We start from the raw sequence: 12,679 nt of genomic DNA, 5'->3' as shown, positions 1-12,679 counted from the left end.
TTTCCAATTTTTACAACCATTGTGATCTATATGAATTAATATTGAAACATTTATCTTGACAGAAAAAAGTCTGTGCTATTAATAAAAAGAAAAAAAAAAGTCTGATCTTACAAATGTTAATATCATTGTCAGAATTATTTTCAGGTGACCAAAGAGACTAATAGCTACAATGTCAGAATGGTCTTTTTGATCATTTTCCTTGACCATTTTTTTTAATCAAACTACTCTCTGTTTAGAGATTCAAATAATTGTACTAATTATAGTTTCAAAACTAGCCTCCTATTCAAGTTAACTAGTTGAGAAGCCGCGCATTGCGGCGGCCTATAAAAATTATATTAATAATTCAATATTAATATTTGTAGTATAAAATAATTTTGTGGTTTTCTATAAAAAGTATATCAATGTTTCAAAATTAATATTTGTAGGATAAAATAAATTTTATATTATAAAAATCTTGATGTAATACCAATACTAATATGTAAAATTGCAAAATTGGACTATAATTCATGGTGAAAAAATAAAAATAAATTTATACACATAATTAACAATTTGAAGCACGACGAATCTTAATTTTATTTATGTTTTTTTTTTTGAAAAGTAATTATGTTCTTACATTGTCACCTTACTCCAATTTTTTTTGCATTTATTGTGCACAAAAACATCTGACAAATCTGTGAGATAGCGGTCTATAACTATCTTTGCTTGTAACAATAATGTATAATCAGTCTTCACTTAAAAGTTGCTTGAACGGAGCAAACTGATAATACATGAATAATTTTTTTCCTATATACAAAGTAAATCATATAAAAATTAACAACAACAAACATGTTCAAAAAATAAACCAAATATTATAAAATAATAACCAACAAACATACATCACTAACAGTTAATTTATTGATATCATCCATCAATATCATGTCAAGACTATATTTTTTTCCCGTGTTTGGATTTGTCGACTCGAACATAGCGGTCTATAACTATACCTTTACTTACAGCAACCTTTATTTTTTTTTAATACTATATAAACAGCTTTACTTATCGTTGCATAAGAACGGCACCACCGAGTTAGAAACCGAGCAAAAGAACTTTCACCAGAGAGAGGTAGGGTTGGTAGGGTTGTGATATTGAGAGAGAGGAGGTTGTGTTTAGATGATCCAAATCTATTGGGGTATTTATAGGTGCATAGAGACTTGTACTCTTTCCCATAATTAAATAATCTGAAACAAACTCGGATTAAAACTTTCAAGCTACTATATTCCATAAATAATCTGAAAATCAGATTAAAACTTTCAAATTACTATATTCCATAAATAATCTGAAACAAAATCAGATTCTGAAACTTGCTTCTAATATACCCGAAACTAAAAAAGGTAGTTCTAATTTTTGATATTTTTCATCCAAAAATTCAGAAAATTAGAAAAATAGAACGGAGCGATGTGAAAGGCGCCACCTACACGCCCCTCGCTTCTCCTTTATATAAGTATATTGATTATGGTCTAAAAACCCAGTAATAATACTTTGTTTCAAACCAATGAACAACAATAATTTATGAAGACATAAGTACATAAATACTAATTCTGAAGAAGTATAATCTGTGACTAGAAATTATAAATCACACCTGGTGAGATCACCTAGAAATCATGCTCAAGAGTCGCCACTTTACATGCTACTGAAATATACAGATTAGGCATTGGAAAAAAAGACCAAAAGATATCAACGAAAAACGTGTTACAGCAAGTTCAAATGCAAACCATCTGTATCAATGAAGTTAGGTTTCTATTAGCACCAATACTGGTCTGCAAACGCACACCTTGAGCATACGGAATAATTATAACAATTGAAGCAATTCCCTTTTGCATAATAAACAGCTTAAAGTCACCTCTGCACCTCTTTAATAAATGCTACTTCTCCATTTCTCGATACTGGTGATAACAACTGCTTATTGTCTTTATCTGAATCTTCACTGTCGGACAGTTCCTGGGACGTGTTGATTGATGGAGACCCACTCGCATCTTCATCTAAATAAAATAGAGAAATGTAACAAGTATATCATCAGTATGTATTATAATATCCTACACATAATTCGTATCAGAAGGAATGAAGGATATTTGGTTGTCTGACAACATATGATTACAACACATACTCCCTCTGCTTTTCAATAGAAGACGTTGATGGATTCACTTACCAAAAAGAGTTGAATTTGATCAGTACAATATTGTTTTGAATTTTACCCTAAATCACTTTTATAATTCATTTCTATGGATTTAAAATAAAGTATCAGAGAAATAGGATCTTTGCAAACAAACATACCCTTGTGTAATTTAGCAATAAACAAAAATAAAATAAAACATAGCCTTGTGATAATTAACTTTGACAAATTGGTAACAGTAAAGGAGAACTAGAAAAGCAAGGAGAACTAGAAAAGCAGGCACACCTGCACAAGAATGGTACTCAGGCATCTGTTTTACAGTTGTTTCTTGAAGACTTTCCGGTAGCAAACAATTGCAAAAAGCACCTGCAATTTACCACAACTTGGTCAATGAAACATAATTTAACGACTTTATATGCATAGAATACTAACAATAAGGGCATCATCAACAAAACCAATGTGTACATACTACATTGAAAATATTTGAAATAAAGACAATAGTATTCCATAGTTTTATATACCCTCTTATTTGAACCTAGATTCGAACTTTGAAGCCTGAAAGTGCCCCTTGACCTCATAAAGTAAAATCCTCCAAAACATAACCCTAAAATTTAGCTTCCTAACCTCTTTAAAACAATCTTAAATCACTCTTATTCATCATAATATGAAATGTAAGTTAATAATTGTAGGGAAAAAACAATAAAAAAATTGTGGGAGAGCATCTGCTCACCTAGCTTTGCAAGCCGATTCACCCACCCAGGAATATTTTTGCCAGTCAATCTTATTGACATATCATCTGTAAAATGGTTGCAGTTCTTGGAAATAAGGTGATATGTATCGCCATGATATTCGGACGCTACAGTCTCAATAAATTGGGCGAATTCTGAGGGAGGCATGTCTATACGACCCAGTGGGACAGAACATCTATAGATGAACCCTGGACAGCTCTTTGGTTCCACTTCAAATACTCCACTAATAGGATACTCATGAGCTCCAAATCCATATTCCATACCATAGACTGAAAATTATAAGCAACAATAAGGTACAACTTAAAATACAGGAAACTGACGTTCTAAAGTCTGTAAAATATATTTTCTGCTCATTTTTTTAATTGGAGCAGTTGCATTGAAAGGGAATTTGGTATACACATTTTCAAAGAGCAAAGGAGAACACAAGACACATGTAAAGCCAAGGATGATGTCTACTTCATTATATATTTATAATGCATGAAATTTTACAAAAGTAAATGGCAATTTATTTCATACATATTTATCATTCTTTTTAGTTATGGTGGAAATGCTACAGACTACTCTAGGCCACCAAAAAATTATTCCTTACTATACACACACACACACACACACACACACACTAGACTATAACCCGTGCAATGCACGGGGGCATTTAAATAGTTATTAATTTTCTTATATTAATAATTTATTTTATATTTTGTTGACGGGATTTGAAACTTAGAATTTTAGTAGCATCATAGTGAAATATAAAAAATTTAATCTAATAGTTCTCAACAATTTAATTTAAGTCATCCAACGGTTATAATGCACTGTACCGGACTACAAACCAACAACAAAACTTTGGCATATTTGGCTTTAATAATATAGTGTGTGTGTGTGTGTGTGTAAGTCAGCATAAAATCCTTGTAGACGTACTTTATTTTGATCCCTAGCAACTACCCATAGACTTCCTCCTTAAAGAATAGAAACAATGTGCCACTTATGGAGATATCTATTTCCAAAATCCTAGCCAAAGTCATAACAAGAACAGGGAAACGGGGAACCCTAACAAAATAGATACAAACTCAACTCAATTTAATAGAAGGAAACAAACATTCAATAACATTCAATATGTTATTATAATAATATATCTTGAAAACAAACATGTTCAAAATTAATCTCTCATGCTACATGGAAGAAGGAACAATTCCTTTTGAGTAAGTAGCAAGTAGTTGAATGCAAAAAGCATTCTCTTTATCACCGTTACAATAACATCAATTATTGTTTGAGGCAGCACTTGATGTCCATGTTAAAAAAATAAAAAATAATAAACATATTCAATATGCTTCCTTTTATTAATATTGATCTGAGATGTGCAGAGTGAGCTCTTTTAACCATTATTATAATACCGAGAAAGTTAACAAACTAAACAAGATGAAACACTACAATTGATACTATAATCTGCGCTTAGTTGGGTGATTTGAAATAGAGATGGCAATATTCACATGCTCAAAGGTAGAGGTGGATGAGAAGGATAGAGCTAAGAGTAAAGAAGAAAATAGTGTAAACTGTTTATGGATAATATATGCAATTGATCCAGGTGAAAGATGGAATAAGTATTTATTTTAGAGATGGAAGGAATATTTGCAAGCTTGATCTTTAAACATTTTGAATGGATTTGAGGAAGAATAAACTTAAGCATAAAGTTCAAGTTCCACTCCACTCTCACCTCATTCTATTTGTTCCAATCAAACAGGGAAAATTTCACTAATTTCTTACCATCGGTAGATTTGAATCTAGATGCATCGGAATCCTGATTCTTGTAGGGAACGGCTTAAAAATAAAATTAATTATATCACTTGATGATAACTTTTGAAGTGTACCTATCATGAGACTAAATAACTGGTTGGCTGGTATGATGAGGATTTATGATATGTGTATAAAACTGCTTTAAGTAGCATACATGAGAGAATGATCCCCTGCCTGGTATAATTGTTCTCGTGTCTATATAAACCCTTATATGGAAGGAGCAGTACAATGAGATCACCCTTTACAAATATCAATCTGTCAGGAAGTGAGCTAGTTAGTAGTAGTAACAGGGATTAATACTATAGTCAGGGGTACTGTAGTCTTTTTACTTAGGCAGTACAAGAAGAGTAGTATAAATATCAGTTGTATTGTTAGTTTGAAGGATATCAGATATATGAAATGGAATTCTATTCCACCAACTCTTTCTCTCTCTACTTTTCCCTCCCTACTTTCTCTCTCTATAACAAACTCTCACTCTGCTATCTCTCTCTCTTTTCTAGCTTGTTTCTCTGCTGATTTCCTCTTAGATTCTACTGTAGATTACTGTTCTGCTTGCATTTCTAGTTACATAAACAGAAAATCACAAAAACATCAGAAAAACACAAAATCAGGAACCCTAGTTCCTGACAAATTGGTATCAGAGCTTCAGTTTCGATCTATTACTGCTTTTGCTGTGTTAAGCAACTCATTCCGAGTTGAGCGAGCTATAGAAGACAGAAATCGCCTCCAGGAGTTCAGAGAATTCTCCAGAATTACTCAGGTGCTCTGTTCTGTAACTACTTTCTCAGATCTAGTGAATTTCTGTTAATACCTGCTGGAATTGAAGATGTTTAGGCTAATTGCATTCGTTTTGGTTAAGTAATTGTGTTTCTGTGCTGTGTTGACATTGAGTACTGGAGTTGATTACAGTTAACTGTTGTTGGAGTTGTTTAAGTAGTAAAGATTAGGAGCACTACTGATTGAGTTCTGAGAAACTGCTTAGTAAATTGAGAAGTTCAGTTGTTGCTTTGTAAGTGCTTGATATATTGTCTGAAAGAATGAATAGTGATAAGCAGTATAACAAGCTGCTTCAGGAAGTACAGCAGCAATTTTTATCACACAGGGAAAGGACTAATACTAGGCTAGGAATGATAGAGGAACTCACATCTTTGGCTGTACAGAAGCTGAATACACAGACTCAAGGTTTAAATGAGGAGTTTGTGAATCCATTTGGTCTGGAGGCTGAGGATGTACCAAGGAGAACATATCATCAGGATTCTCTGAAGCACCTTAAACTGAGTTATCCTAGATATGAGAAGGACAAGATAGTAGAGGATTGGATACAGGATTGTGAACTGTACTTTGAGATTTATGGAGTACCAGAGAACAAGAAGGTTACTATTGCTGGAATGCACTTGGAAGGAGTGTACAAAAGCTGGTATCAGACAGTAGCCATGGGAAGGATTTGTCTTGGCTAGAGTTTTGCAACCAGTTTGTGGCCAGATTTGGAGCCAGAGAAAATGAATTAGTATTTGAAAAATTTAAGAATTTAAGGCAGGATGGTACATTGGAGCAGTACTGCAAGCAATTTGCTCTGTGTATGGGTCAAGTGAAGGCCAGAATTCCACAACTTTCTGAAGATTATTTTGTGGAATGCTACATCAGTGGTGTACAGGAGGACGCTAAGCAAGTATTGAAACTCTTGGGACCAGCTACTGTGGAAGATGCTATGAAGAAGGCCAGGTTGTGTGCTCAAGGTGGCCATGAGTGGCAGTCTAAGAGAGTCAATGTAAAACCAGCAGGAACAATGCAGGTGGGAATATCCAATACAAAGGGAAGTGCTCAGTTGCAAGTAATGGAACATGTAGATGATGCAAGAAAGATGCAGACTCTGGAACATCCTAGTGAGGGCACAACAGCTAGCATATTGACTAAGGAACATAAGTCTCCAAGAGAAAAGACAGATATTGGCTCAACTAATGTCAGGAAAGATGAAGACTCAGGCTCCAATCAGACAACACTTATGGAGGTGTCAATTCATGCTATAGAAGGAGTCCACAGCAACAGGACCATCACTCTGACTGGAACCAAGGGGCAGAAAGAGTTTTCCATTTTGGTATATGGAGGGAGTACACACAGCTTCTTAGATGAAGGAACTGCCAGGAAACTCAAGTGTGAAATAGTGCAAACTACACCTATGCAAGTGATGGTGGCCAATGGCAATCACTTAATTAGCAAGCATGAGTGTACTGGGTTTTCTTGGAAGATTGGGGATCAGTATTTTCAGAGATCAGTAAGGACATTACCCTTGGGAAGTTATGATCTGGTTCTGGGAGTGGACTGGCTGGGGTCCTTGGGACCAGTCACATTTGATTTTACCAAACTATTGCTACAGTTCCACCAAGGAGACAAGTTGGTTACATTGCAAGGGAATGATAAGTCCACCAAACCTCAACTGCAACAGATGAGTGCAGTGGAGTTTGTGAGAAGCTGTGAAAGGCAAGAGCATGGCTTCCTATATGTTTTATTTGCTGAACCTCAACCACAAGAGACTGGAATGGAAGAATCAGCAACTGAAGCTGTGACAACTCCAGCACAGAAGGAGAAATTGAAGCAACTCTTAAGTGAGTATGAGGATATTTTCAAACAGCCAGATCAATTGCCTCCTCATAGAGACATTGAGCATTCCATTGAGTTAAAGGAAGGGGCACAACCTTTCTCTATCAGACCCTACAGAAATTCATATGATCAGAAAAATGAAATTGAGAAGTTAATAGGGGAGATGTTAGAATCTGGAGTAATCAGGCCCAGTAGTTCCCCTTTTGCATCTCCTATCTTGCTGGTGAAGAAGAAAGATGGCACCTGGAGGTTCTGTATAGACTACAGAAAACTCAACTCATTGACTATCAAGAACAAGTTTCCTATTCCTTTGATTGAAGAGCTATTGGATGAGTTGAGTGGGGAAGAGGTGTTTTCTAAGTTGGATTTGAGAGCTGGCTATCACCAAGTTCGAATGAAGGCAAAGGATATTGAAAAGACTGCCTTCAGAACTCACTTAGGGCATTATGAGTTTACTGTGATGCCTTTTGGCCTCACTAATGCCCCTGCCTCATTCCAAAGTCTGATGAACCAAGTGTTTGCTCCATATTTAAGAAAATTCACTTTAGTTTTCTTTGATGACATTCTTATCTACTCTAAGAATGTGGAAGAACACTTGGAGCAGTTGGAAGTGATATTCAAGATCATGAGAGAAAACAAGCTCTTTGCTAAGATGTCAAAGTGTGATTTTTTGCAATCCCAGGTGGCTTATTTAGGGCATGTGATCACTAGGGAAGGGGTAGCTGTGGACAAGAATAAGATCAGAGATATGATGGCTTGGCCAGTCCCCAAATCTGTCAAAGCCCTAAGGGGATTTTTAGGGTTGAGTGGTTATTACAAGAAATTTGTCAAAAATTATGGTCTTATAGCTAAGCCACTGACATCACTGTTGCAAAAGGACAATTTCTTTTGGAATGAAGAAGCAGAGAAGGCATTTCAGGAGTTAAAGCAGGCCCTAGTGCAGACCCCTGTCTTGAAATTGCCAGATTACACTAAAGTTTTTACAGTGGAGTCAGATGCTTCTAACACTGGGATTGGGGCTGTACTAACACAAGAAGGAAGACCATTGGCTTATTTTAGCAAGGCTCTGGGGGTTAGAGGACAGGCCATGTCTACTTATGAGAAGGAGTTGACAGCCTTAGTAACAGCTGTTAAGAAGTGGACCCCTTATCTGATGGACAAGCACTTCTTTGTGAAGACTGACCATTGGGCCCTTAAATTTTTAACTGAGCAGAAAGTAACCACTTTGCTGCAGCAGAAGTGGATCAGTAAGCTCATGGGTTACAATTTCACTATCCTATACAGGAAGGGCAAAGACAATACAGTGGCTGATGCACTGTCCAGAATGCATGAGTTGGAGGAATCTAAGACAAAGACCCTTGAGGATATGCTGGTTGAGTCAGATCCTGAGGACAGGATGGAACTCAAGGGGGAAGGATTGTCAGGAAGTGAGCTAGTTAGTAGTAGTAACAGGGATTAATACTATAGTCAGGGGTACTGTAGTCTTTTTACTTAGGCAGTACAAGAAGAGTAGTATAAATATCAGTTGTATTGTTAGTTTGAAGGATATCAGATATATGAAATGGAATTCTATTCCACCAACTCTTTCTCTCTCTACTTTTCCCTCCCTACTTTCTCTCTCTATAACAAACTCTCACTCTGCTATCTCTCTCTCTTTTCTAGCTTGTTTCTCTGCTGATTTCCTCTTAGATTCTACTGTAGATTACTGTTCTGCTTGCATTTCTAGTTACATAAACAGAAAATCACAAAAACATCAGAAAAACACAAAATCATCAGGAACCCTAGTTCCTGACACAATCTATGGCAAGGATAAACAGTGTGACCAGAATGTTTAAATCCAGCCATAAATTTTTTTCATTCACATGCTTATTCAGGTTTAATGAGGAGCATTTTAGTACAAGAATTGTTTCACACTCATGAAATTAACAGCTTAACAGAGTCCATCCACAACTGAGAATGCAGAAAATATGAATATGACTATTACTACCAACACTGACCTAAGAACGTATACGTAAACCTCCTCTATGTAATGTATAAAAGTCGATGCACATTACCTTTAGTCTTTAACCTAGTATATTTATAGTTCTATTTGATTTAAAATGACAATGTAATGACTATGGGTTTAGATGTTCTGTAGTTCAGCTTCTTAAATAATGTACCAGAACTTCAAAAGCTCCTCCCTATTATCATAACATATATTGTTACATACACAAGTATTTAACAGAAGCATTAACGACAAAGTATCTCTTATACTATATGTCATCCCAATAATACTGGTCTGTCATGAACATACAGTGACAATCACGGAATAAGCTAATTTTATGCTAAAATCAACAAGAAGGAAGTACGACAGATAGAACACTTGTTTATTTTGGAAAAGAAATACATTTACATATCAGCAGATCTGAACATCTAGCACTAAACCACATCAGTTAGGTAGCACTGGATTTAACAAGCAAGTGTAAAATGATAAAAGAGGGTAATTTCATAAACCTAATAGACTAAAGTTTCAGCACAACTAGTAACTTAGCATGGTATCACAGCTCCTTTAATCCCATGGTCTTAAGTTGAATCATGGAGAACACCCCCCACCAACCCCAAACTAACCAACCTCAATTATTAAATTTGCACACCAAGGCTTTCAAATTGGGAGCCTATTACTACATTACCACGATTTCCACTCGATCCCCATACGACACACCAAGTAAAGACAATGTAAAACTATTTGAAGTGAAAGAAATCAAGTCAAAGATTGTAACTTGCTTACTCTTGAAAGCGAAAAAATAAAATAAGAATACATATCCACATTGAACACAAAACATAAAAAATTTGGCTACCTAGAAATATAGCTTAAACACTTCCTCAAAGTACCAAGAAGACTAAAAGGCACGATCTTTAGTCCTAAATCCAATAAACAAACTAATAATGATCCCCATCACACTCCAAACTACAATTCTACCTGCTCAATCAAGAACCCTAAAAACCCAATTAGGAACTAAAACCAAACATACCAGAACATATTAACTCAAACATAATCACAAGTCACAACAAACCAACAAAAAGATTGCTTTTTCTTACCCTCAATGCCAGAATGGAAGATGCCAAACCCAAACCAGGCCACATAATTATTAACAGGAGTGAGGTCATATATGTTCAATATAACTTCTGTCTCATTGTTCTTGCTGCTTGAATCAGCACTAGAACTCTCTGCCCCCATCTTATATCTCACAAATATGTCTGAAGAGTCCTATAATAACAAATTCTTGAATGAAAAAATAAAATCACAATAAACCCACAACCAAAAAAGATGGATGAGATCCAGGGGGCTCTAGCTCCCTTATATGCGGCCAGAGAGGAAAAAGGTGTAAACTTTTGTTTGTGTAGGTTTTAAAGAAAAGAAAAAGAGAAAAGGGGCAATCTTGCTCTGTGAAAATAGGATGAATATGATGATGTTCTGTCCTAACAAGCAGATTCAGAATTGACAACTCGATTACAGTTGTATACTAGATGGCTGAGCAGAATAGGTTTTGTACATGAAATTATGAATTAATTATTTTGGTTTGATTCGGCGTGTAGAATCTTTATGCAGGGAATGTGATAATTGCACGATCGATTTCTCTCTCTTTTTTTTTTTTTTATAATGAGAATGAATCTCAACGAATATCATTCGGCAATATAATTCTTTCATTCAAAAAAATTTATCATCTAACCGTCGGACATGCAAGATGATCGGAGAAATTTAGACAATGAAACTTTAATGTTCGAAAAGAAAAACCCAACTTTTTCCAAGCATCCTGAAAATATAAACAAAGTAAAACAGAGGAATATAAGTCAATATATATAACAGATTATATATATTATAGAAAAATAAAAGATAATATGTCCAATAATTAAGCCAACAAGGTGGCACAAAATTGCAGCCAACAAGGTGGCACATAATTGCCTCTTACAAGCCAAAAATATGCCATCAATCATGGCCCTCCCATAAATGGTACAAAAAAACCATCAATAAGGCACAATTAACATAATAACTGAATAAATGAAAATAAAAACATATACAAAAATTTCAAAAATTTCCATAACACAAAAGAACCAGCTATAATGGATAAAGGAGATACTAAATAAGGAAATTAAAACTATTATACAAAGTTCAAAAATCTATGCAAAACATTAATCAATATAGTTAATATAACAATTACTAAAAAGGGTAATTTAAAATTTTAAAAATTTAAAAATAGCCAAACACTAATTAAGGAAAAATTGCATGAAACAATTTGCCTATATTACAACCAAAATAATAAAAGAGATTAAATGCAAATAATCTAAAATCAAAAAATTAAATACAAAACTTCAAAACTAAAATCGTAAATTAAGCAATAATTTTAGCCAAGAAAATCACAACCGCGAACCACCGTCACCGTCACGTCATCTAACCGAAATCTAAAAATTCGTAATAAGCAACATGTTAACACTAAATCTGTTGTAGTGGCATAGAGTACAATTTTACGCAAACAAATAACAAACTGCAATGAGTATATTTATAAAGTAAAGACATTAAGATCTGATGCAAAATCTAAATTACCAACAGATCATATAAACAAGTAAGATGGTGAATTTAAAAAAGTACACCTTAGTTTTGTGGAGTATATTCACACAAAAAGAGTCGTCTTCAAATTTTGATCTGTCCTTTAAAAATGTCCTTCTTTTTTCATAAATTCGACCCGGTTTGATGTATAAAGAAACGCAAACTCCACTCCCTTGGCAATCCTTGACTCAGTCGGATGATTTTGGTGGGGGTTTGGAATTGCCAGATCGTTCTATTTTGATTGGTGGGGACGGAGAGAGTATTTGTAATATCTTAATTAACTAATTTTCTTGATGGGAGTATGAATAATTGCACGATCGATTTTGTATTATCATATATCGCGGAAGTTCAAAGATCGAACTGAACCAGGGGAATAAGGATTTCTTAAATATACTATTTAGTAACTTAAATTAATTATTTTTTTGAAAACCTTAAAGTAATTAATTAATTAATTAAATTATTATGGTAAGAAATAAATTATACATAGTACATAGAAAAGTTTGATTATAACCAATATCATTATTACTTGAGGTATTTATACTGTCATATTTATCATAATATATATTCAGGATCCTAAAAATAAATTAAATAAAAATTAGGAAATATGTAAAAAAAATACTAAATAATTTCTTTTATTAATTTATAGAAACCGCGAAGATTTGTTCAAACAAATTTGTTTGGAAAAAGTAGTGGAATCTGATAATGACCGCCGATTAGAGTTTTTGATGATATTTAACAGAGTTTTTGTTTGGAAATGATTCATGTTTTCTATTTTAAGTAAGTAACGGGTTCATAATTTATAATATTTAT

The 12,679-nt window shown here is 34.3% G+C and overlaps 1 protein-coding gene across 1 annotated transcript; it reads right to left on the bottom strand.

The window, feature by feature from the left end:
• Positions 1–1,532: 1,532 nt before the first annotated feature.
• On the bottom strand, positions 1,533–10,817 carry LOC108210695 (deSI-like protein At4g17486). Its single transcript, XM_017382083.2, has 4 exons — positions 10,363–10,817; positions 2,880–3,167; positions 2,435–2,515; positions 1,533–2,018 (listed from the first exon to the last, which is right to left on the bottom strand). Exons 1-4 carry the CDS (start codon positions 10,499–10,501, stop codon positions 1,876–1,878), a joined length of 651 nt encoding a protein of 216 aa, XP_017237572.1. The 5' UTR covers positions 10,502–10,817; the 3' UTR covers positions 1,533–1,875.
• Between the last annotated feature and the right edge of the window lie 1,862 nt (positions 10,818–12,679).

This window comes from Daucus carota, chromosome 3, assembly GCF_001625215.2.
Source record: "Daucus carota subsp. sativus chromosome 3, DH1 v3.0, whole genome shotgun sequence".
NCBI classification, from domain to species: Eukaryota; Viridiplantae; Streptophyta; class Magnoliopsida; order Apiales; family Apiaceae; genus Daucus; species Daucus carota.
Note: the sequence above shows the minus strand (reverse complement) of the source record. Positions and strands in the feature narration are given on the sequence as shown.

What these genes read in the sequence shown, in the direction of transcription:
- LOC108210695 (XM_017382083.2), bottom strand. Translation starts at nt 10,501, where the DNA reads ATGGGGGCAGAGAGTTCTAGTGCTGATTCAAGCAGCAAGAACAATGAG. An exon ending in CTTCCATTCTGGCATTGAGG is followed by an intron (nt 3,168 to 10,362) that starts GTAAGAAAAAGC and finishes TATAATTTTCAG; the next exon opens with TCTATGGTATGGAATATGGA. An exon ending in TGAGTACCATTCTTGTGCAG is followed by an intron (nt 2,019 to 2,434) that starts GTGTGCCTGCTT and finishes TATTTTATTTAG; the next exon opens with ATGAAGATGCGAGTGGGTCT.